This window comes from Polyodon spathula, chromosome 2, assembly GCF_017654505.1.
Source record: "Polyodon spathula isolate WHYD16114869_AA chromosome 2, ASM1765450v1, whole genome shotgun sequence".
In the NCBI taxonomy this organism is placed as follows: Eukaryota; Metazoa; Chordata; class Actinopteri; order Acipenseriformes; family Polyodontidae; genus Polyodon; species Polyodon spathula.
The window spans coordinates 84,487,254-84,513,297 of record NC_054535.1 but is presented as its reverse complement, the minus strand read 5'-3'; the positions used below and the strand labels follow the sequence as shown (position 1 = coordinate 84,513,297).

The 26,044-nt window shown below is 35.2% G+C and overlaps 1 protein-coding gene across 3 annotated transcripts; it reads left to right on the top strand.

The window, feature by feature from the left end:
- The first annotated feature begins 2,006 nt into the window (after positions 1–2,006).
- LOC121328450 lies at positions 2,007–25,872 on the top strand. 3 transcript variants are annotated; one of them, XM_041273130.1, is made up of 21 exons: positions 2,007–2,209; positions 3,493–3,615; positions 5,366–5,477; positions 5,933–6,108; positions 7,122–7,238; positions 8,636–8,725; positions 11,904–12,054; positions 13,458–13,616; positions 14,790–14,918; positions 15,558–15,765; positions 16,088–16,190; positions 16,295–16,465; positions 16,986–17,177; positions 18,131–18,273; positions 18,549–18,681; positions 19,067–19,281; positions 20,286–20,389; positions 21,256–21,363; positions 23,609–23,680; positions 24,265–24,358; positions 25,620–25,707. In XM_041273130.1, the coding sequence occupies exons 1-20, from the start codon at positions 2,126–2,128 to the stop codon at positions 24,324–24,326; spliced, it is 2,652 nt and encodes an 883-aa protein (XP_041129064.1). In that variant the 5' UTR covers positions 2,007–2,125; the 3' UTR covers positions 24,327–24,358; positions 25,620–25,707. The 3 variants fall into 3 exon arrangements, with proteins under 3 accessions (XP_041129064.1, XP_041129072.1, XP_041129057.1); XM_041273138.1 differs by lacking the exon at positions 24,265–24,358 and having other exon boundaries at positions 11,904–12,012; positions 25,620–25,872; XM_041273123.1 differs by lacking the exon at positions 24,265–24,358 and having other exon boundaries at positions 25,620–25,872.
- Positions 25,873–26,044: the final 172 nt, after the last annotated feature.

Here is a 26,044-nt window from a genome sequence, read left to right as displayed (position 1 = left end):
ATTGTAAAAAACACTAATGGAAAACCTTATGCCATGCACTACAGGCTTCACTGATAAAGGATATTCAGGAGTGATTCACTAATGATCTTTCAACAATAAAGGTGAAATATAGATTTAGTAGCAAGGGCAAATAAAACACATTCCACACTTAGAGAAACAACTCTGTGTTCAGATAATGATTTTACTCAAGCATCACGCAACCCCCTTTTATATTTTGTTCCCATTTAGCATTTGCACTTTCCTGACAGAGTTTCACAGATCCACATTACCTTAACCTTGCACAGTTTGAAGGTTCAACATTATGCCGCAATTTATTTCTACCGAGCTGTAGGTTTCATGTTGTTATCTGGAGTTACTTTTTATTTATTGTCACGCGATTGCTTCTATAACCTATTCTATTGATCTGTGGGTGGCTTATAGCCAAGCATCAGCTGGGTGTCCTAAGGGAGAGAAATAACCAGTCCCAGAAAGCCTTGAAGATTGACTGGATCGTTCGAACCCCAGTGGAATCCTCCTTACACTAGAGCATCATTTAGGTCTATGTTCTTTCATCTACCTTGTTTGCTGTAAATAGCTGCTCATTATGTCAGGTCAGATGAGTGCTGTGGCGTCATGGCTCAGCAGCCGTGATCAGCTTGCAGAGTACAGAGGAAAAGGCCCCCAGAGGGGAAATGCATGTGTCAAGTTCTCAAGCTGTCAAGGCGTCTAAGCGACAGTTTAGGTTGAGGGTTTAAAACATTCTGGCAAGACCCCTTTACTTCCCTGGCAAATGACTTTTACAGTTGACATTCAGTTTGAAGCAAGACAGATGTGGGTACAGTTTTCTTCAAGTTACCCTTATTCCAGTAAGGTGCAATACTGCAAACTCAATTTTGTACATCTTCAGAAGACTGATAGTGTAAGGCAGACCCATTTATTTTGTTTGACAAGAGAAATGTTTTCTTTCTCTGTTTGATAGTACTCGGTTAACCTTTTAAACGCTTGCTTTCATCATGGTGGAAACGTAGGTATTTAAAAAAAAAGTATTCACAAAGTATATGCAGGTTGTTGTTTTGAAAAAGTAAAACAAATAAGATTTACAAATATAATTCACAGAGTAAAACACAGTACACTTTTTTAAAATTACACATTTTGTGGCTTAATAAAACAGTTGTTACACAATTAAACTTCTAAAACAAAAAACGTTAAATGTTTCACCAATTGCCTCCATTCTCTAGCAACTCCTATTTCTAAGTCTGTTTTTAGCAGCCAGTCATTGTGACTAATGCACATCCCCTTGTGTGACCCCTTCAAGAAATAAGTGTCTGAGGAATAGAGAAAACCTGAGAAACAAAAGATAAATTAAGAATTTATTCTTTCACTGCAACAAAATAATAACATTTTGAGTGCTGTTGTAATAGGGTGAGAAATTCTCACTGCTATTTGCAGTCCATAAATCCCAGTCATTTTTTTTTCAATATTAATGAGTGACAGTGACAGCTTCATGCATAATAGTTTCACAGTTCCTAAAGTGGTTTCACTTTTATGCCATGTTGCCAAATGTTTTTGTAATTAAAGATGAAATCGGAAGGTTTACCATTAAAAAGACAGTAACCTGGCCAATAGCGACAATTAAAACATTTTAACACATATCTTTGTACAGTTTGTTAATGATGTCTGAAATGTTTCTGTTACTTTAACTTTTGCATTAACTCCTCTTGTGAAAACCAAACTAAAACTAGAATCAGATTACTAACTGTAGTTGTGTTTTTTTCTATTGATGATAAAATACAAATACATATCCCTTTTGCACAAATTAAGTCTAAGAAAGTAACAACTCTTTAACAGCTGTTTGATTAAGTACCAAAATCATTTAGTCATTTAGTGAATGGGTCTTTTATACGAGAGAGAGAAATATATAGCAATAAACCATCACCCTTCAGTTCAGGGCTTTTTTCTTTCTGCTTGTGATTTGCTGCCATGGAAACTGCGATTTTCTAAACTGGTTATTTATTCAATAGAAGCCTCATTTCTTCAAGGATTAAATCACAGCATGCATTATTTTATCACCTCCTTTTCACAACAATGTTTCTTAATCATGTTCACTAAGATTTGCAGCTACTTTTTACACATTTTGTAAAACCCAATGAAGGGTAGAGTGAAGAAAGTGTCTTTTTATGAATGCCCAGCTATTGGTGAATGTGTTGACTCAAAGGATATTCTGGAGAAGGTAAGTCATTGGATGTTGTGATGTTCTTAAAATGATTGTTTACTCTGCCTACCCTATGGTATGACAACACTAAAGGATCAGTTATGATGGGCAGCGCAGTGAATTTTCTTTCAAAGGCATTTTCAATTAACTTTGTTGCGGTACATAGGTCAGTTTGAGCAATAAAACTGTAAAAATAACCAGTCAAAATAAAAAAAAAAGTTTGTTGCTCAGTTGAGAATTCGTTGTAGAAAAGCAATCTTTTTTTAAGTGTTTTTTGGAAGTGATTTAAAAAAAAGAAAAAAACAGGTTAAGTTTTATGGTCTGTAGCATTACAGTGGAATTAAAAAATAGGCCCTATTTTGTAGTACATGCTTTAAGCAAGTTTTCCAAGAGAAATAAAACAACTTTAATGTATTTAACTAATAAGAAACTACTTAGAACTATACTTTCTGTTCCTTCCTACAAGTTGTGTCCTGGTGGTATAATCTTTTACAGTGTGCTTCAGAATTATTTTTGTAATACAGTTATGTAGCTCATTGTGAAAGCATTACAAATCAACTGTTAAATAAACATTTTTGTTCACATCAGTGTGATTTCTGATGACATTACAGACCATGCGAGCCAAAGGACTGTGGTTTATTTATTTTTTTAATAGTCTGAGCATGCATAATTGTCTGAGTGTGGATTATAATTAGGGATTCTGTTATTCGTTTTTTATTAATTTCATTTTTCGATGCTTATTTTGAGCTATTTTATATGTTTCTATGTCAATCATTTTTTGGGGGGCTTTCGCTTTTTATATGCTGTATGAAATTATTGTTTTCGCTTACTTTCCAAAATGCTTCAGTGTTTTTTTTTTCTGTCACAATAATAGAAACTTGACAGTACTTGCTCACATAGTTGTACCTTCTTTCCTTTGTTGTCTTCCACAACAAAATCCTTATGGTCACAGACACATTCAGTAATGGTACACTTAACACGCTCAAAAATAGAAAATTCTGCTAAAAAAGCTTGCTAAGCTTTATGATGTCATTTTAAGACATATAAAGTGAGAAAAATACAGAAGTTATAAAATTATTTATGAAATATACGTAAAAACGTTACTGCATATTACCTTTTAGTTCCGGGCGATGAGCGTTGGATATAGTAGCCACTAGAGGGTGCTGGAGGGTGCAAAAGAAATAAGAGTAACAGAGTTACACACTACACTGTTAACTGTAACACTTTTATAGCGGTGTAATAAATACCAGTTAAAGTAAGATGTGCATTTTGGAAATGCTAAAACAAACAATTTGTTTTAGAATGGATGCCAGTACTCTGTAGCAGCTCATGCTGGCCAGGCTAATCTCCTCACTGATGAAGAAACCAACCATTCGTCAAAAGAAGGACCAAGAGGTTTGCAGTTACTAACTGATTCTGAGAAGGTAAATGTATACTGTTGAGACCAGGTCCATTTAGTATGTAGACTGTTTTCTGATCATATTCTGTTTTTATGTTATATTGCTGAACTAACTTACTTGTTGAGCAGCTTCCAATGTGTTCATTCAGATCCTCAAGGTTTACTATTAATATAATGGTAGCAGGTTTGATTATGGGGCACACATAACCATGTAATAACTTGGCAACTATCAACATTACCTAGCATGTGTGTGATTATAAGAAATAACCTGTGTTGTAGTGTTACAATGTAATTACTTCAGGTAACAAGATGTTAATCACAGGGTCGTTTCCATTTGTAATTACTCAGTTATTACAATGTTTTTATTTGGCTATTGAGGCCCTGTAATCTAAAATGCTACTTTTTTAAAAATGCCCTTTACTTACAAATATGCATTTAGTTGGAATATCCAGCCTGTCAACATTAAAATGCATAAATATAACCAAATATGTCCAATAAATCTTAACAAATATGTATTGTTATCACTTTGTAGGTTTCACATTTCCCTGTGTAAAAGATACAGCCATATTCATACGTTTATGTAAAAGGTACATTTGATCCGATTGAATGAACAGTATGATAAAGACTTCTTTTGAGGAGTTTTTTTTAACATTTCCAGAAACTGTTAATACTGCCCTTGGAAGGACTAAGAAATCGTAGGTCTCTGAGGAGGCCTTTCAAGCCTGTCACAGCCCCCTGAAAAAGGCAAATCGAGAAACCTGTCAAACTTGAACTCATGTCTAAATTCCATTCCAAGACATACCTATGTTCACAGATATGTTGCTGAATGAATACTTTTCACCTTTAAAATGTACTTACCGTTTTTCATTCTCTATATTTTTAATATTCAGAACATGCTAATTTGTCTGGCTTAATCATTGTATACGTGTAACATGGCGGAGGCTGGAAGTGAACCTTTGACCAGCAAATGTCTTAACCAGTGTGCAAAACAGGCAGACTAATTTGCCCAGGGGCCAGAAAGGTGGCACTGAAATATATCTCTAAGATATAATACTATATATAATCGTATTTATTGATTGTTTATATGAAAGATCAGTCTAAATATACTGAGGTGGTAATCTTCCATAACATTTTTTACACTACCACTGTCCCTTTTGTTATCATAAGGATTCTTCTGGTATACAATACACTATTAATGTCTTAGATCATCAGGTGCAGTGTGAGCACCAGCAAGTTAGTCCAAACCATTATTTTTAATGACCCCGCAAGCTTAGACTCTCAGACCTTTTCTTGGTTACCTAACTCGTTCAGCCTGAAACCAAAAAGTCACATGATTGCACCACAGGGATGGTACATAAGACGTGCAATACGATTCCGTGTTTCAGTTTGATGCAAGCTAGGAGGGTGGTGTTTAGGATAACAAGCCATTGAGAATTGAAGAAAAACTGTTACTGTGTTCTGTTAGGCACTGTTAGGCACAGCCTTTCAGAACCACACACTGTCTGCAGAACCAAAAACCCGGGTATGGTACTTTTAACCTTTATCTGTCAATGGTTACACTCAGGTGTGTCCGATGTTCATAGTTTAGATATGATTCTGGGAGGTATTTTGAAGGCACAGGGTTGCTTTAATCTTCTGACTTTTTAAATATCAAGATTTAATGACTAAAACAGAAAATAATGCAAAAAGAACACTTGTTGATATTTCCTACCCATACCAAGTTTCTCTTTAAAGTACTGCAAATATGTGAACTAATATCTACTTAACTTTAAAAGGATGGACAACTGTTGCCTAGAGGAGGATTCATGGAGAACAAGACATTGGGAGTCGTGCTACCTGTGAACAGGGAAGATGCAGCATTCATTTCAACTGTGTTACCCCCCCCAGGTAGTGAATATATATATATATATATATATATATATATATATATACACATATATATATATATATATAGATATACATGAGATAAATGTGTGTGTGTGTGTGTGTGTGTGTGTATATATATATATATATATATATATATATATATATATGGTTAATTTTATATACTTTTTTTCTCAAAGCACTTCCTGTCCTAAAGTCCAACTCATGCAAAATTTGAAATACATTGAAACTGTTCTAGAATTTTTTTGGTATCCTTAGGTTCAAAAGCCTACAAATGTATATAATAGTCTTTATATAGGATAACACTTGGTTAAGCTTGGTGAATAGGACCCATTTATTATCTGTTATGTCTCCAAGCTTCACACGCTGTAATACAGGAATACATTTCAGTTCAAGGCCAATTTTCTTAATAGTTTCTTTTTAAAACGGCCCTTAACAAACATCTATTCCTTTCATAGGCACTGAAAAACATACACTTCTTGTTACTCAAGTGAGCTCCGAACAGAGTGCAGTACAAGAGCGGCTGCCCACAGGGGGCAGTGAAAATTTCGTCTGTAAGAGAATGAGCACTCTGGAGACTGTTCAAGACGCTTTCCTGGAGCACAGTATTGATCTGAGAGACGAACAAGCCCTGGTAACAAATCCCAACTACTTTCTCCCAAAGACCTTTTCAAATCCCTCTATAATCACTGGCTAGGAGGCAGTAATTAAGGGTTTTACAGTTCTGAAAGGTGCACTTGTGAGAATATATGGAATAATTTTGTCCTTTTTTTAACCATATGTACACTGACAATAGAAAGTACAACCTATCAAATGCTTTAGTTTTAAATGGTTACATGTATTATTTTACAGGACACTGGATTTTTGTATTGGGGCATTTGTCAATTTGAATAAATAAAACTTGGCAATATGCAAATGAGAATAACAACAACAAAAAAACATGTGTGTTCCAAAGACAGGTTTTTAATGATGCCAGATGCAGATGTTCACACATAAGTGTGGTATAATGCTTTAGAATATGAACTTGTGAACATGTTGTTGACCTCTGGCCCAATGTGGCTGACAGGTGGTCATGTGACTTTATGTTTCTGAATTAATGAGACCATTTCCTGACCGCATTTTTTCAAACTTCATATTTTGTTGTTCTATAAACACTACCATTTTACTTTTACCAACCGTTGTTGCATGTGGATATCCCTTAAACTGTTGTGTGCCCCTTGGTAATGTTTTTATAAAAAATCTTTCTTTTTTTAAGTTGAGCATTCCTTCAGATGAATGCTACTTTCAGGCCTATAGGATAGAGATAAACATCAATAATTCCAATATAATGTTTTCTTTTTTGCAAGATATTCAAAAATATTACCAAAATATATTTATTTAAAATAATAGATCATTTAAAATATGGCTTTTCATAGACGTCTTTAAATGTATACAAAGTGGTCATGAGTTATAAAATGTCTGACTGTTGAGTCTAGCACACATGCTAGTAAATTAATCTTGCATTTTACATTGAATTTATACCCTTTAACCCATTATCAATATTGTGATCATAGCCAATGCTTTGTATGTTAAAGGATTAATGTCACAAATGGATGTCTTTTGATTAAGTATTTATGCAGATTAAAGTTTGTCTCTATTGTTCTTAAGGCTATTCGTAAGATAGATGAATTAGAGAAAGAGGTTTCTACACTGAAGGAAAGATTCAACCAGACTGTAAGCTGTCTTCAAGATGAACTGGAAACAAAGCTGTTACACTGGACTCAGGTGAGTAGATCTTGCACTGTAAATAAAAAAAAAAAGATATATTGTTCACCACTTACACAGTTTTAAACACACATGGCAAACAATTAATACACCTACCAAAATGCCAATATTAGGGATTATATTTCAAAAATGTTAAGTCATTAAAATCATACAAGAACCCTTCAGTATGATTGTTATTCATACTGAGGTTTGCTGTCATTTGTACAGCACAGTGTAATGAGACTCCCAGGACTCTGGGAAAGTGGATAAATGTTCTGCAGGAGTACCAATTGCACTGTGTTTGTAACCTTTCATTCTTTCAACATCTAAACCATGAATCATCGTAATAAGAGTTCAAGTGTTCAGAGTATAATTTATGCTTATATTTTAGCTATATTATATTTATAGCTGGTGTTAACTGTTGAAATAAATTAGTAAAACTAAATGTTTATTTATTTATTTTTTTTTTTTTTGAAAAAAAGTACTTCGCAATGTAGAACACAAATATTAATAATGCAGGACAATAATTTACATTGTTGTTAACATAGTATTTTACAAGTGACATACATTAAGCTGAAAATATTAACTACAGTGGAAATCAATAACACTGCAGTTTCACCCAGTACAGTAAAATAATATATTGTTGATATCCATCATAAAAATATTATTTTAAAAAATATTAGGATGTTGTTTTTCCCCTGAAATGTAAAATTCACCATACAGTTTAAACAGCTGGAATAATTCATACTTTTCTTTTTTTTTTTTTTTTTTTTTTTTTTTTTTTTTTATGTATTTCAAATAAATAATGGGTCTAAATGGGATTCTGATGTAAACTGAGCTTTGTCATGATTTTATGTATTAAATGTTCATTTAACTCCAGTGTATCTAATCATTTTGACATGTTGGATATTAAGTAAGACTAACTGAGATATAATAAATTGATAAGTGCATCTAAATCTGGACTTAGAGTAATTAGGTTTATGTCTGTGTTATTTTTCTAAATTGTCAGGTCAGAACTGGGTCACCTGTTATAAATTATTTCTAACATTACCCAAGTGAAAGGAATGTGACATTTCTAATACCTTGTGTAAGTTATTATCTGCAAAGAAGAATAAAGCAGGTGCTAAAATGACTATGAATATATTTGCAAAGCATTGAAAATATGTTGAAAGAACCAGTCCACATTTGCCATGATTAACACGTTTATTGTGAAATGGTTCTTTGCAATTACACAGGTTATTTTAAATGGGAACATTTCACATTCCCCCATACTTTATGTTAATGACTGCCTTTAATACTGTATATGCAAAATCTATTGACTCTGAGCTATAATAATTCATTTTCTTGAGTTGTATGCTTATACAATACAAGACATATTCCAGTTATAGGACTTCTGATAATAATGTAATTTTATGCAGGAAAGAGAGTCGCTTCTGGGGCAGCTAACAGAGGCTCAGACTGCCGTTTTGTACTTTAAAAAACATTCCTTGCAAGAGCACAGTGAACAGGTAAGAGCATGTGACAGACTTGAATCACCATAGATTTAAACCATACCATCACATCATTCGTTACTCTTATGAAATTCTGTAATGTTTTATGAAAGGTGAAACAAATCGGTATATTTCTTTTTACTTGTGGATACTGTGCTTGAGATGTTAAAACAAGTCAAAGATGATGCAATGTTAACAGCCTGCAGTAATGAAGTGCATAGTGTAAGCTAGATATCACAACTAATTTGATCAATGACTGTGTAACAGAGTTCCCAGGATGAGGCCAGTGTTCACTCTTTAGCAGATGATGAATCAATGCAATCAACACATGCTGTCAAAGTAATGAACATTCTTTAAATCATAATTTTCTGCTACCCGAAAAGGAAAGGAAGAGCAAGCATCAATAATTGCCACATTAGACAACAGCTGAGATCAGTATATTTTTCACATTTGTATGTCCTGTGTCCAAGACATATTCTGCCTGTCCCTGTCAATGGGGTTAATACGATACACAATACCATACTCTTATCCTAAATGTTCTTGACCATGGTGTTCTTACTTACTGTAAATAGTGTGTCAGATGGGATTACAGCCTTATACATCCAGTTTAAGTGTATTTACAGAATAGAAAGTGGCTTGTTCATGTACAATATGAAGCTGCTAGTACCAGGGTTCCATGAGGGTTATTCTACAGTATACACTATCTTCCTTGTTTAATAGGGAGAGCTGATCTGTCTATCAAAATAATGAACAATACTGAGAATGTAAAATCTTGCAATGTATATTGAGCAAAATAAAGTTCACCACATGAAAAAGAAGAAGAAACCTATTCACCAGAGAGACTTAAATCAATGAGATAATGTCTAATACAGTGCTTCTGAGAATTGGGTCCATAATCGACATGAAAGCTTTATAGCCTATTCTCTGAGGTTCACTTCAGGATAAACCACAAAACTGTTCTAAAGTAAAACTAATTGACACACTGAGCAGTGTTCCTTTGGACTGGAAGAGAACTGAGACCAAATTACTGTCTCAGAAGTGGGCAACCTTCCCTGGACCTTTTAAGAACCAAGTTCCTGCTGTGCCTAACAATAAATAAATGACTGGCATGAGCCTCCAAATCTCTCATAAAGAACACAATGTAATTCTATAAAAATGTTATATATATATATATATATATATATATATATATATATATATATATATATATATATATATATATATATATATATATAAACATAAACTACTATTGTAAAACCTAGTTTCGTCAATTTGCAGTATGTCCTAATTGTATAAAACCTGAAACACAAAGTAACTTGCAAAGAGCTGGCCTGGATGTTCTGTGTATTGCATACAGATACAAGATGTCTGGAGGCCTATTAAATTCACCTATAACTACAACCAGTAACGGTTCTGTTATCTAAGGACTTGCTACAAAGAATCCATATTACTCTTAAGATAAATGGCTGTGCACCATAGGGCAGAGGAGTATTTTTTTTATATATTTTTATTATCATTGCTGGTTCCCTAACATCTTAATCATTGCAGTTTAACTATTACTCATTGATGAACTATTTTAGGATCACTTTTATATACACATATGCAAGGTTTGAGGTGAGGCTTGGGGAAGAATGGAAAATGAAGAACTAATGAATAAGTAGGAAACTGGGGCTTATTCATTTTAATTATGGGGAAAGATTTTAGTTGGAAAATCAAAGCAAACTGATGCCTTCATTCTTTAGAAAAGAATGACAGCAAAGTGTTCCTGTCATTGTAAACGCAAGATAAATACCTCCACATGAAGCATTAACACTGGAACTACCGGGCGTACACACATACCTAGAACTACCGTAGCGGCCTTTTACCTTACATTAAAATGCGTATAAAACTATTGAAGCGTTGCACGCTACAAAACTGTTCTGTGTAAATGTACTCAAAACAGTTAAAATGTTTATTTTAACATACCAAACATAGTGCTTACCTTTAATTCTGAGTTCCTCACTTGTATTTTCCCATAATTTCTTTGCAAATCAGATGATTTGAGGTTACTGTTTGTTTTCCTTCAGGGTATTGTCTGCGACACTTTTTTTCAGCCTGCTTGTTACACGTGAGGGAAACCTGTTACAACGTGAACGCTGACAAGAGACTTGGGGGTGGTGGTGGAATGGGACTTATGATTGCATTGCTGGGGCTATAAAATAGAATGGTTTTAGCAGCTCAGAGATGACTTTTGACATGCCGCGGGAGCTTACGACACTGTGAAGGAATAGAGAATAGTGCCCGAGATTTGTTTGCTTGACTGTTTGATGCAAGTGTTTTGTTTACCCTTTTATTTTGTGTCTGAGTTCGACTCTGTTGGCTCTTGAACAGTAATTTCTGTCTCCAGTCTTGCAGTAGCTGGTTTGATACACTATTATTCAGTAACCTTTTTTTTTATTTTTCAGTGTAATCATGCCTATTGCTGTGCAGTCCTGTGTTGTATTGGCCTATTAATTTTAACTCAAAAAAGTATTTTTAAATAGAAAATAAGTATTTTACAGCTATATATATATATATATATATATATATATATATATATATATATATATATAAAGTCAAAAAAGCACAGGTGCCTAGCTGCCAAATCTGTGGAGAAAAATGCATTTAAAAAATGTGATGTGCCAAAAAGACCGCTCTGGTAGTTCTAGTGTTAAGCAGTTTAAAAAAACAGTGATCATACTAAGAGAACTATCATTCTTTTTATGAATACATTTTCTAATAAAAAAAAAGTTCATTAAAATTGAAGTGCACAGTTTACAACTAAGTGTCTTTGTTGAGAAAAAGTGTCTAGTGTGAAAAGGGGTACAGCCAACAGCCATTGTATTGCAGATGGTGTGCAGCTGAAATAGACAACCTGGCCTATGTTTTCCACTTAGTGCAAATTGCATGGAAATTGCACATTCCATAATAAATGTATGGTGTGAGCATTTTGTCCACAGCGGGAAGTCAGGCCTTCTGTCTTACTGTACACAGGTACATTGCTTGAGTTGATTGCTTTGAAGTAGAACCCTTCTATTCCTCTGAATCACAGATCATAGACTTCAGCAGGGCTAGGCTGTATCTCCGCTTGCTGGCTGACCCCTGGTTATTGACTAATAATTTCACTTGTATTAACCCTGGTAACAGTTATCGATTCCAGTTTATTTGTCAATTTCAGTCTGACACAGGTGACCTTAGTGATCATACAGTTCTGGATGTTCTCATTGATGATGAAGCTGGATTCATGGCATCAGAATCAACTGGAACATTTGAGGGTCCAGTTGAAGGTCTGCTACGGGAACATTCACTATTGTTTTCTGCATCTCAAAGTATGTTTATCTATTCAATCATAGCATCAGAAGACGTAGACATTTCGTGACACTGCTAGAGGAAATTATATATATATATATATATATATATATATATATATATATATATATATATATATATATATATATATATATATATGTATGTGTGTGTGTGTGTGTGTGTGTGTGTGATTTGTGGTTAAATACAGATGATGGTTTTTGACAAACTTGAACTTTGTTTTTTTTTTTAATCTCTTGCATAATTAGCATTCTAAACCCCATTTTATTAATTTTATTAAACAATAATATACAAAGAAAAACTGTAATTTGCATTCCTGGCTTTTTACCTACTCATACAGAAAAATATGTATTCAAAGATGTTTTTCAAAATTGATTTAATTAAAATACGGGCTTATTTCAAGTTTGATAACTAAAATAAAACACGGCACACATTTTACACTACAGGAAAATATCTTTTGTGCTAGTCATGTAATGAAAATGTCTGGGTCTGAAGATGTATATTGGAATTAAACAGTGCTTTGTACACATAATAAAGCTGTGTGCTGTATGGCCAAAAGATTTTCATTACCTTGAATTATACGATTAAGGCATCATATATATTTGATTCCAGCCTAGGGTCTGTCTGTGTGGAGTTTGCATGTTCTCCCCGTGTTCGTGTGGGTTTTCTCTGGGTACTCCGGTTTCCTCCCTCTGTCCAAAGACATGCTGCTCTGGTTGATTGGTCATTCTAAATTGCCCTCTACGTGAGTGTGTGTGTGTGTGTGTGTGTGTGTGTGTGTGTGTGTGTGTGTGTGTGTGTGTGTGTGTGTGTGTGTGTGTGTGTGTGTGTGTGTGTGTGTGTGTGTGTGTGTGTGTGTGTGTGTGTGTGTGTGTGTGTGTGTGTGTGTGTGTGTGTGTGTGTGTGTGTGTGTGTGTGTGGTGCCCTGCGATGGACTGGCGTCCCGTCCAGAGTGTAGTCCTGCCTTGCGCCCTTGGGTTAGGCTCTGGCTCACCTTGGTATGAAAAAAAAAAAAAAAAAAAAAAAATATATATATATATATATATATATATATATATATATATATATATATATATATATATATATATATATATATATATAATTTTGATCTTTTGTTTAACATCATGTAAGCAAATAAACTACAAAATGATATAGAAGTACAGTTTTTCATGTTAGCTTTTGGAATATCAAATTTTTATCAGTTTATGGAAAACTACACAGCGATATGTAATTCAATATGTTAATGTAACATTATTTGGCAAGTTTCATTTGACTTTATGAAGCAAAAGTAGTTAATTCTATTCTATTCATTTGGCTGTAGCTGTAGATCTGTCATCTACTAGTTAAATGTTTTCCAGAAGTTGAATGTTGGGTTATATTCCTAATGTAATCTTTCTTTCTAAAGCTGATGGACCGGATGCACTTCTGATGGAACAAGACTTACCAATCGTTGTAAATAAACTAAGTAGAATTAGACAACATAAGATGAATATTGAATTCAGAAAACTACATGCACACATTTTACATTTTAAAGATGCAATTATCAAAATGTTTTTGGACAAAGGTATGTATCAGTTGTTTATCTCATTTTATTTTATGTTTGGCATAAAGTATACTGTAGAAGTACAGTATCCAGGGCATTTTAAATGTGTCACTGTATTTTGTAAAGCCTGCTATACTTTTTTTTATATTGCTATTATACTATATATTTTATTACTATATTGCGTTGTTGTAGTTGCACAAGGCAGTTTATGTTACCTGTTGCATACCTTTTTTTATTGGAATCAGCAGTGCTTACATAGATCCTAACAGCATGAATTAGAGCTTGTCTTGTATTGGGACATATGGCCGTGCCACGTAGGTATTGTGTTTTGAGTGAACAAGCACAGAATATTATAATTGTGAGCCTCCCAATATATAAAAAAAAAACCTACTTTAAACACAAACATACTACTTGTTTGGAAAGTTTGATGAATTTTATTATATTACATAAAAAGATAGCTGCATTTGGTCATCTGTCCCTTTTCATTCTTGTTTTTGAATAGTTATAGACATCAAGTTGCATGCAATCGGGTTGATTTGTAAACAGAAAGTTACAGAATCTTCTAATTAATGAAGAGGGATAGAATTTGTGTTCCTTGACCTTGATTTATAGTAGCTTCCATGTAGATGTGTTCTCCTTTGCTTGTTGATCTGGGTTTCATACTTTACTGTTGGGGTCGATAGCTGCATGTGTACCTTTGCCTAATTAGGTTTTAACATATACAGTATTTTTTTATAGACTGCAACCCTAAGTAACATTAAAAGACAGCTGGTTTTGGCATCTGTCATCTGTCCCTTTTTAGTCTTTTTAATCAGGTTTTATGGCATGAATAATTATAGACATCAAGTCACATGCAATAAAATTCAATGTAGGGATCACAAGTTGCATGTGGAATACACTGTTCAGTGTTTCAGACATTCATATATACAAAATGTCTAGACGTTGATAAAGTCACCATCAGCTCTTCAGACACTTCCATAATACGATACGATATGGTTAATGCACCTATTGAATTTAAACTTGCTGAAAGCCATTAGCTAAGCCATCTATCAGTTGCAATTACATTGTCAGAACATTATATTTAAATAATAATGTATACAAATATTACAACTTTTTTGTGTCGAATTTAGGAAGATTGTTATGCCAGTGACACTTTAAATCTTAATAATTTATTTAGTTTTCTAATCATTTCAGAAATGTTTATTGGTGCCCAGCGCTTTAATGATATTGCAGTACTGCAATACAGTCCAGATGTGGATATGTTGGAGCACGTTTGTTCCCTGGCCAGCAGTAGCCAGTGCATCCTCAATGAAGCTCTGACAGGTAGGAGTGTTGGATGGTATAAAGCTATAGTTCCATCGCAGAGAAGGGGAGAATCTGCCAAAATACTCCCCAAATGCTAGCTGCTGACTGTAATCACACCTCATCTATTACATTTGAAAGGCAGAAAGACAAAGGTGCAGGGCTCTGACCTTGTAATTAATTAAACATTTCTGTCACAGTGATTCCATTAGGGTTAAAACTAGATCAAGCATGCTTAATTACTTAAAATAACAATTTAGTGATGCTCTCTCTGTAGTTTATTTTTCATTCGTTGTTGGTGATTTTATGGGATGTTCATTCATATTTTAAAAACATTGAAGATTATATTTTGAACTTAGAAACCTAGGCTTGTGAAGATCAATTAGGAAAAAAAAGCATTTTTTCTCTAATGACAACGTATATGATGGGTACTGCTCTGTGAGTTTTTCTCACAACTGGTGGTTCAAATTGAATTACCTGTTCACTTTAACCAATGAATTAATATGGCTGCCATATTGTGGTCATCTTTGTGCACATCCCTTTTCAACTTCTTGCAATGAATAATAATAAAAAAAACATGCAACCTTTTCATATTATTCAACTGTCATATTACATTATTATGCTTGCACTAATTTGCATTGTTTACTTTAATACCCCAAGCATTTAGTTTATTGTTGAACATGAGTAAGAAAGAAGGTGCTACATCATCCTATGATGGTACGTCTCACGAGCGAAGAAGCATGAGCTACATTAACTCTGTGCTGGAGCAAACCAGCCTCGACTCCTTGCCAGTCAATGGGCTAAGCACTGCTGATGCTGCCTTGGAGAGTCCAACAAAGTCAGAGCTGCAGAACCAAATACTACAGATGTAAGTAGTTTAAGAATTGCATCTGATTTTGTGTTATTTATTTGTATTGAATGTCTGTATACCACATCTAAAGCAAATGAAATGGTCCTAGTAGAGAGCTGATACTAACAGTGACAGATATCTCCTGACAGATAGTGGCTTTAATAGTGAGATGGTTTTTAACAGAGCTAGTCACACTGGTAATTTATTGAATGTGTATGATCATGGCTTGGTGTCATGTCACATTTGCAAACAAAAACACTGGGAGAAAACAATCAAGGTGAATTCCAATTTATCAACTGAATTTAAATTGAACTGAAATTACATTTTCGGTTTGTTTCAGGCAAACAGAGCTCAATATAAAATCCCAACTTTGTCAGGAAAAAGACCAAAGAAGCCACCATTTACTGTCAGATATGAAACAACGTGTTGACTTCTTACAAAAAGTATGTGCAAAGGAAATTATTAAACAACTGTAACATGCACTCCTGAAAATATACATTTCAGTTGTTGGAAAGTAACTTATTTGATTTGTATTTATTTGGTTAAGGAGCTGAATACAATTAAATTATCTGCCAAGGAGGAAGGAAACATACAATTTAATTCAAGCAAGAAAGGTCAAGACTCTGTGATTTTATTTACAAGATTAGACATGAAGCGAAACACACAGGTTTTGAAGAAAAGCCTGGCAGCTGGTAGGATTCCTCAGGAGAGCTATGAGGTAAGACAATAAAATAACAAAATGCATATTAGGGAGAGTCATTTTGAAATTATTGGTGGGCTACATAGAATAGAAGATTTGTTCAGGAATAAAAAACAAAACTAACACAAAATGTGTCAAACCTAAAGGGTTGGACACCCCTGCTCTATAGGCTAGAACAGTCAATAAAACCAAATAAATGCTAGCCATGTTCTTGGCCTGCAAATACTGAAAACTACAATAGTTTCTATTTCATTCCCATACAAATTGTCAAAATGTTTAATTAAGTGGATAGGTAACCAAGCATAATGTTTCATCAGATAAAATATGGATCCACCAAAGAAACACAGTGGTGAATGTTGCCCTCTTAATGACTCGAAAGTGCACTCTATTATTTTCTCAATAAATTCTTTCCCAGAAGATTTTATTACTTACATTACTCGACATTCAGGGCCAGTACTCTTTTTGAGTTTTTTTATATGGATATCTTATTGAAAACAGATTGTGTTTGTATAACATGGATAATCGTGTTTCTCAACAGATTGCTTCTCAGGCAATGGGGGAGTATTCCAGACTTCAGAGAGAGAGATTCAGCCAGCTTGTGAAGCAGTACACACAGCATGTTGCCTTATGTGAAGCCAAGAAAAACCCCAGTAACCTGAGAAAGAGAGCTGCTGCTGCTGCACCAGATGAATCAGAGACTCTCAGAAGAATAGAGATGCTTCACAGGAGGGTAATTCCCCTCTCCCCCTCCTTTCTCGCATTGCTTTGGCCGTCAATACGTATGAACAGTCAGTTTTTATTTATTTTTTTTTATAATGCAGTCATGTTTGAAAACCAGCCACCCAAGTCTTTTTTAAATAAAAATGACACTGGGGAAAGTATATCTGGGGATAGAATCAGTACATATCAACTAGGGATAGGAAATGGTAGAAAATGTGGAACCGGATTCCCATTCAGAAAGTTACCGGGGTACATTTTCACACCATTTCAAGCTAACAGCTGGTAGTCTAGCATTAAATTAATTGCAAAAAAAGACATATCATGCATCTCTGGATCTGTTTTTCTGCTTTTATAGCCTCTTAGGAAGTTAGGTACCCATCTCTACCACTAATACAAACATTGGAGAAATAATGTATGCCTACCACCTTATAAGCATCATATGTATTATCATATTGTTTGCTGCAGAACAATGGTATACTGTAAGTGGCCCTAAAAAGCACTGAGCCGAGTCCTGGAGTGGCTCACCTAGTAAAAGCACAGCTGCATGGTGTGCAGGGTAAGTCATACAGCATAGGATCGCGTCCCGGCTGTGCGAAGTGGCCGGTCTTCGTTGGGGATTCCGAAGGGAGCGTCGCATTGACTCTGGCTCTCCCATGGGTTAGAGAGGCAAAACTGTCAGGGACTGTTTCTCCTCATTGCGCTACAGCGAACCCTGCTGGCCAGACGTCTAGTGAGCTCAAAAGCAAACACCTTAGCTTGCTGACATCTGCTCTTGAGTTCCTGGGTGTAAAAATTATTGGACATTCCAAATTGAGGAGAAAATTGGGGGTAAAATAATTTGAAAAAGATTTCTTAATTAACTTTGAAATATTTAGGAAGAATACATTGTATTTAGAAGACAGAATGCACTAAAACCATTACAAGATCAACAACAATAACTAATCAGAATTATTTGTTGACTAGAAAAAGGAAACATGGAACAGGAAAGAACTGGATTTTTCAGAGCAGAGGATGAATCTTGCCAGAATGTTGATGAGCACATTGATTAATATTGAGGAGAAATCAGGCTTGTTTTTAATAAAGCCTGCACTCTCATGGCAGGGGAGGTAAGTGCATAAGAAAAAAAATCAAATGCTGTATGTTTACTTGGCCTTCTTTGGTGATTATTAAGCAGTGGACTGCAAGGTTTTGTTGACCAGATTGGAAAGGAAAGAATGGTTAACAACAAGGTCAATTGAAAAATGCCATTGAGAGTGGCAATATTACCTTTAAATTGTAAAGGAGTGAATTTAGAGCTCTCGATGTCCTGGCTAAACTACATGAAAGAACCTTATATATATAACCTAACCATATTTCCATCCCTGTTATATATATCTTTCAGGCCTTCTACAATGAAAGGACAATTTAAAGTCAGTACATGTCCTAAACTAGGAACAGTGCTACATGTGCCTGCACCATCCTTTGCTCCTACTGAACACGCAGCTGAACCTACAGCAGAAAGTCCTTTATTGCAGGTACAGCACATGTATACAATATATTTTGTAAAAAATACAGTATACTCAAGTGATTACTGCTGTACATCCAAGACAATTGCATTGGGTTAAAAAAAAACCATTAATTATACATTTGAAAAGCTGGTTGCCTAGCACACAAAAAAGTAATATGAAAAATGAATGTTTTCCAAACTACAAATGCAGTTTATATAGTTTTCTAACAATGATCACAGGCAAAGTATTTCTCATATACATTGCTGATGCATTTCTAGTTAGTGTGCCTTCTTTGAGGTTGGCGTGCATTGTATATTCCTGATTAGCTAAATAACACGCAGCGTTTGTCAGTGCAGGATATGCAGAATTACATTTATTTATTTATGTATTTAAAAATATTTTTTACTTTCAGCATATGGACTGCTTCACAGCAAGTTTTCATGAAGGTATCCATCATCTACCATCTGATTGTCCGTTGCCCGTGGCTGCAGGATCTCAAGGAGTGTGGGACTTGGTGATGGCACAACCTCGACCTGTTCAGTCATCAGCAAAAATAACTTCTTCTAATATACCCAAAATACTGGAACTGGATCTGCAGAGAGTGCAGTTTCCTCAACAACACCCCTGGTAATAAACAGGACAGGCAAATTAAATTATATTCCCTTTATACGTATATATTAGAATAAGCAATTGTAAGTGGCAACGCGGGCAGCGGCAATGCTGACAACAGCACGGGGCACTCCAGCAGTGGCAACGCTGCCAGTGGCAATGCTGATAACAGTGCGGGGCACTCAGACAGCTTTTCTTCCTCCTGTAGGGGGCAGTGAGGTAGGCGTCCCAGCTGCCCTCCTGACATATAGCTGGCAGGGGAGCGGGGCACTCCGGGCGTGCAGCTTGAGATGGTTGTCCGACACTGACACCAACCGTGACAGGGTGGCTTCACCCAGATCTTAACTTGCAGGAAGCTAGACTCAGAGACAGAACTAGCAAGTTTGAAGCGCTTTTGCTCACTTTAATAATAAAATAATAAACATAACAAAACAAACAGTCACAATGGCCAAAACAAACAGTTTAAACAAAAGTAATATATACTTTTAAAATACTATGGTTTTAGACCGAGCCATCGCTTTCACACAATAAAACATGGCTTCACAGACTCCCCTAAACCCTTTTTATGTATTTATTCACCGCACAGCTCACCTTCACCAACATTAATTCTCACCACTAATGCCAAACTAACACCTGTGGCTGGAGCCTAATTAATCATTTAATAATTTTTTCAATTTGCGTCTCCAGCCATATTCCCGCATATTTTTTCAGGGAGGAATTTAGTCCTCTTCCGGCCACCAAATATTCCCCTCATCGGTACACTGGGAGGGCTTCCACAAGGGGATATAAGCTTTGGGAATTGACCATGAACCCTGAACCACATGCTCCAGGTTCTTTCTATTTAATTATTTCTTATTTGGTGTTGAACTCAGTATCAAGTGTAGTGCAATTATTAAACCATTAGAAACATCATTTTGTAAGAATGTATAGGTCATGTAAAATATCCTGCAGCATCTCTGGATTTAGCTGAGTTTGGGATTTAGTTATTGTTTTATTGTATAACAAATACTGTTCTATTTTAGTTACAAATTATCCCAGAAGACAATTCTATCGGAAGTAAGACCTATAAAGAATACAACTAGAAGCTACTTCACAATGAAACATCAAAATTATCACCACTGCATAGGTAAGGGATTTTACTTTACTGATTATGTACTGTATAACATCACATTTTACACCTCTTGTATCAGGGGACTTTCATTATGTCTTCAAATTGTCTGATTTTTAAAAAAAAAAAAAATTCTGCTGTGTGTGTGTCTACGGGTAGGGTTACATTTGAATTATTATCCTTATAGCAGCTTTAGAGATAATAACAAAACAAACTAAAACTGCAATACCATTAAGTTATATTGTTTTTAAATGTAGCATAGCATGATGAAAGTATATTTATGACAGTGTTTGTCATGTTGTGCTTCTATAAGCCATAACACTATGTTTTAATCTCAGCCTGTTTGTGTTTAGATGTTTTGTCAGAACAAGTGTTGCCAGACTGAGATGACTATATAATGCATTCATCCTTCAGCTCCACATTTAACCTTCAACTCCACAGCAACTGGAATTTAAGTTAAAGAAATTAAATTAAATGTTAAATTAAAAACAACAACACAGCCCTGTTTTGATGCAAGTGCAAAAGTGAAGACAAATTCTAGTAGTATAAAACTAGCAAGAAAATGCGTTACTTGTTGCAGGAAGGAGCAGCATTATTATTCTGCATAATTTTTCTGATTGGTTTATACAAGTAAAATGATTGTGTTCTACTTTGAAACTTTCCCTGTGCCTCAAAACAGGGCCTGTGAAGTGGTAACAATAATGCCACATACTAAAGCTAGTGAACAGTAGTTCATTTGACAGTTAATGGCTAGCAAGTAAGTACACTATTACATATTTAGAAGCCTACGGTCAGACTGACGTGACCTGATTTTCTTTTCTGAGAATAATTTCCTGTGTGTTATTATCTTAATTAATTATTTGCATTTTTACAATTTTAAACAGAAGCAGGGAAAACAAAACAAATGTCTGGACCCCCTGTTAGGTGCCCAGCCCCTCCTAACCTTTACACAAGCGATTTTGCACCATCTGCACCCAGACCAACTCCTGAAGGTAAATGCAGCTTCTAGTTGTTATGAATGCATGTCATTATATCCAACAGCTTTGATAATGGGTGTTCTGTGTTATGTTTTTATTGTGGTTGCTGGATTAGCGTTACTGGATTTACAGAGCAGGGGGAGCACAAAGTGTTAATGTGTTAGCTCTCATTCCTCAAGCTGCTCTACAAGTCTGAGATTGTTAAGACGTACTTTACAACTTATACCATACCCTGTACTTTGAAACCAGGTGTTCATCATCCAATCAGAGGTTCACTTGGAAAGGTGCGCCCAATCAAAATGCTGCGCCATAACAGGCAGCACCTACAACCAATGATATTAATGCTACTGTCTCATTTTCAACACATTTAGAGATAGTGAAGTTCATTGAAAATTGCATCTGAAGGGTGGCCTGAAGTCTGTCTTGAAGGAAACATCCACTTATAGTAAGAGCTAATGTAGTCTCCTTGCCCATCCAGTATCTGACCTTTATACTGCCAAATGAGAGGTAAATTGAAACTACAATCATTTTTTACCAAATATATGAAAATACATTAACACACTGTATTACCAGTGTAATGTCAGCTTGTATCCAATGTCTGCTTTTGGACAATTTTGTCACTGCATCTTATTAAATAAAGCATACTTTTTGTGATGCTATTTAAGAACTTTAACAAGTTAAGGATGGGTTTAAATTCCTACAATTCCTAGTCAAATTTCTAAATGACACTGTTTTATTATCATTTGTGTGTGAAGTAACTTACAAAAATAGATGGTGAGTAGGTAGATTCAAGAAAATGCACAGAGTCCTTTTCTTCAATCAGTTGCCAGGTTTATTGAAATATGCAGGGAGTCTGGTCCCAGGTACAGGACAAACAACACTCAAAATTACAATGTTTTGCGTGACATTAAATACCCTTCTGTATAGATGGTCCACCTCCCCTTTCTCTGACATTAACCAATGGTCAAGGTAATTTAATTTATTGTGTGAGTGTTAACGTGTGTGTGTCTGTGTGTGTGGTCTAGTGTGACAACCTCTGAACTCTGGAGACAAAAGGTCCATACATCTGCCTTTTGTTATCTCCTTGCGACCCCCTTTGATGCCAGTGGGATTATCTCTTTTGATTTCTCTGAAGTCTAGAGCCTGTTCCCTTCTACTCCACAGCATTGTTATCTCATTAGCTTGCAGTCATTGTTGGGCAGTTTGTAGACGCAGCGTCTCTATCAGTGGTTAGCAGTACATGCAATTTGAACCAAACAGTCTGCTATCTGCAATATTAGTCTCTTTTCAGAAAAGAACACCAGTATAGCTCTGCTAGTCCACATGCGTAGCAAACCCCTAATCAATTCTCAATCCATGTTTTCCAACAGTGTGTGATGTTTACAATTTGAACATCTCTTTTGTAATGAGCTTGTTATGTTTATCAGACACCTGAACTGTGTGCCTGATCATGCACCTAGCTAGTTTCCGTATCCCAGACTGCAGATGCTATTGTACACTGAAATTAACAACCACTGTGTCAAGCATCATTAAGGAATGGTTAACACCCAGAAGCCAACCACTGATCAATCTATGTGTGCTTGAAAGTGACAGGTGGCTGATAGGGCATCATAGCAGCATACTGTAAGAGGGTTACAGATCAATGTTCACAATAACATAAATACGGAATGTAGAATGCAGTGGGCAAGGTGTTACACAGGATGAATTTACACTGAAATACTACACATTTCTGTATGGCTTTTGCATATTTATCAATACCAAAGGAAGCTATTTTTCTGCATTTCGCCCATATAAGAGTTAAGGTTTCTATATAAAAATTAAGTTGGAATGAACAACTATTAATTCATGAGATTTTTACTGGCATATGCAAAGGTCAGTATCACTTTTTTAAGGTTACTTATTTCCAGGAGCATTTCTTTATATAAAGTGAATCTTTTGAGATATATCGTTTTGTAGTTATCATTTTGTATATCATTTAGTAGTTTATTTGCTTACATGATGTCAAATAAAATCTGCCATCAGCCAAAATGCATAAAAGTAGTCTTTGTCCATTGATTGTAAAATAATTTGCTTTACAGGGCAAGTTATTTTACAAATAAGTATAATAACATGCATGTTTTATTCATGGGAAAACAAGTTAATGTGCAATATGTTTGACATTTCTTGAACAACAATAATTCCTTTTTCTGTATTTTGTAAGTCACACACTCAAACTGTATTGGAATAACCCCAACAGGAATGCTCAAACTTTGTTTCACAGGTTATCCAGCATATGCACTTCCACCCATACAAGCATCATCTGAGGTCAGCTTCAAGTCACACTCATGGAAAAGTAAGCATGAATAAGACTGCAAAATATATTCAGTTTATATAAGATTTATTTGGAAACAGTACAATTCTTAATGTTTTAACAGTTCTAGCATCCAATTTCATCATAATGATTCTTCAGATAAAGGACTCTGAAGGCACTATTTATATAACATAACAGCACAGGTCTTTTTTAATTTTTAATTTTAAGATGCATTGACATTAGGTCATAGAAAATGCACATAAGGCTTGTTGTTTAGTACTTGTATGTTGTATGTCAAGTGGGTCTAAATATGTTTTTTTTTTTCTATTTTTGTAATAAAAAAAAAATCCCTCATTATACAGAAGTACATAACAGGTGCCCAAGTGGTCCTATAGTGAGGGAGGGTTCATAAATGTCTAATAAACAATTACATCTGTTAGCAATCAAAATGTTTTACTTTTTAGTATGACAAATGACACTAGTTTGTTCAGTGCAGTAAGCAGCAAGATAAACGTGTGCAAGGATAAGCTGTCATTTTGTTTTTTGAGGTAACACTTTTCTTTGAAAATGGGGGAAAACAGTACAATAAATCCAACCCCCCTCCCTGTCCCTCCCCCTCTCCCCAGGTGGCGACCTCCCTCCTGCCCTCCCCCCCCCATCTCCGCAAAGGACCCAAAAAAGACAGTGACAGCTGAGGACTGGTTTATCAGCAATTTAATGGTATCTGTGGTTGTTCCCCAGGCTTGTACAACCCCTCCCCGGCCCCATGAACCCAAGTGTTAGAAAGAGCCATATAAATAATGTCAAGGAATGCACGGGTCTACTGACTCCCGGGCAGGGAATGCGGAGGCCGCTGGCACAAGACTAACATTTTCTTAGCAGCAGTAATGTCAGCCAACCAAATCCGCTTTTGCTGTAGAGACAGATCAAGTGATGAAACATCATTTAACAAAAGGACTAAAAAGAGAATAAGGAATGATTTTCCCAATCCCAGAATACAGCCACATCTGGACATTCCCAAATCATGTGAAAAAAGGTGCTCATGGCACACTGAGGACAAAGCACACACAACGGGGTATCAGCGAGTTTCATTTGGAATCGTCTCCGAGGGGTTACATATATTCTATAAATAAAATTGAAATGGATCAGCTGGTGATTTGGGTTTTTGGAAGCACAGCACGTATTATCCCAAACAATATCCCTACAAATGTCTGCATTTGCAGAAGATTTGTCATAAGCTGTCATTTTCTAAATATATTATGAGTACCTTTCTGTCAGTAATGTGAGGTAAACTGCAATGTATTTATGTGTACTTGTTTAGCTAGGTGTATTGGCAGAACGTGCCAGAAGGGTAGGGTACAATGAACAAAAAAAAAAAAAAAAGAGTTTATATTGGTTCACACGCACACAGGTTCAGGAGGAACCGCGTTGCACCATAACAGGAAGTGATATACCGAGTACTACCATATATATAATAGTGGTTCTCAACCCTGGTCCTGGGGGAACACTGCCCTGCTGGTTTTGTTCCAACCAAGCACTCAATCACATAATCGAACCCTTAATTGAGCTAATAATTTGCCTAATCTGAGCTTTTTAAATAGAGTATCTTCTAAAAAAGTTTAAGAATTTATGTTCATTGTATAATTTTATACCGAAAGTGAAATCTCCATCTGTTTAAAATAATTAAAAAGCTTAGTTAAGGCAACTTATTAGGTCAGTTATGGTTTAATTATATAATTGAGTGCTTGGTTGGAACAAAAACCAGCAGGGCATTGTTCCCCCAGGACCAGGGTTGAGAATCACTGCAATAGGGAATAACAGGTGGCAGGCAGTGTATTATAACTGTATAATTTCATCAAGGTAGGCCACCCAGAAAAAAAGATGGGATTACAGCAGTAAACACTTCCCATTAGGTCTTAGCGTCAGTATATATGTGTTTTGTTTCAAAATTGTTTATTTGATGTAAAATTGCCTTTTACAGATACCCATGAAGACTGCTTAGAACAGAAGGCCGGTTCAACTTCTTCATCTGTTCAGTCCTTTTAAACGATTCTGTTACTCTGCCCCGGAAATAAACAAACCCATATGAAGGAATTCAAATAATACATCATTTCCAAAGGAAAGCAGAAACATGTAAAAAGGATTTACAAATGAGTGGATTAACTTATATCACCTGGACTTTGTAAATGACATGGCAACATTGTGGATGAAATGCACTGACATTTACTGTTACTGTATATTACTTTTTGACCAATATGAATATTATATATATAATATATATATATATATATATATATATATATATATATATATATATATATATATATATATATTTATATATCTATATTCACTGGGGGATACATCATGGGGTATTCACAAAGCCTTGTAGTCTTTACTTTTATTCCT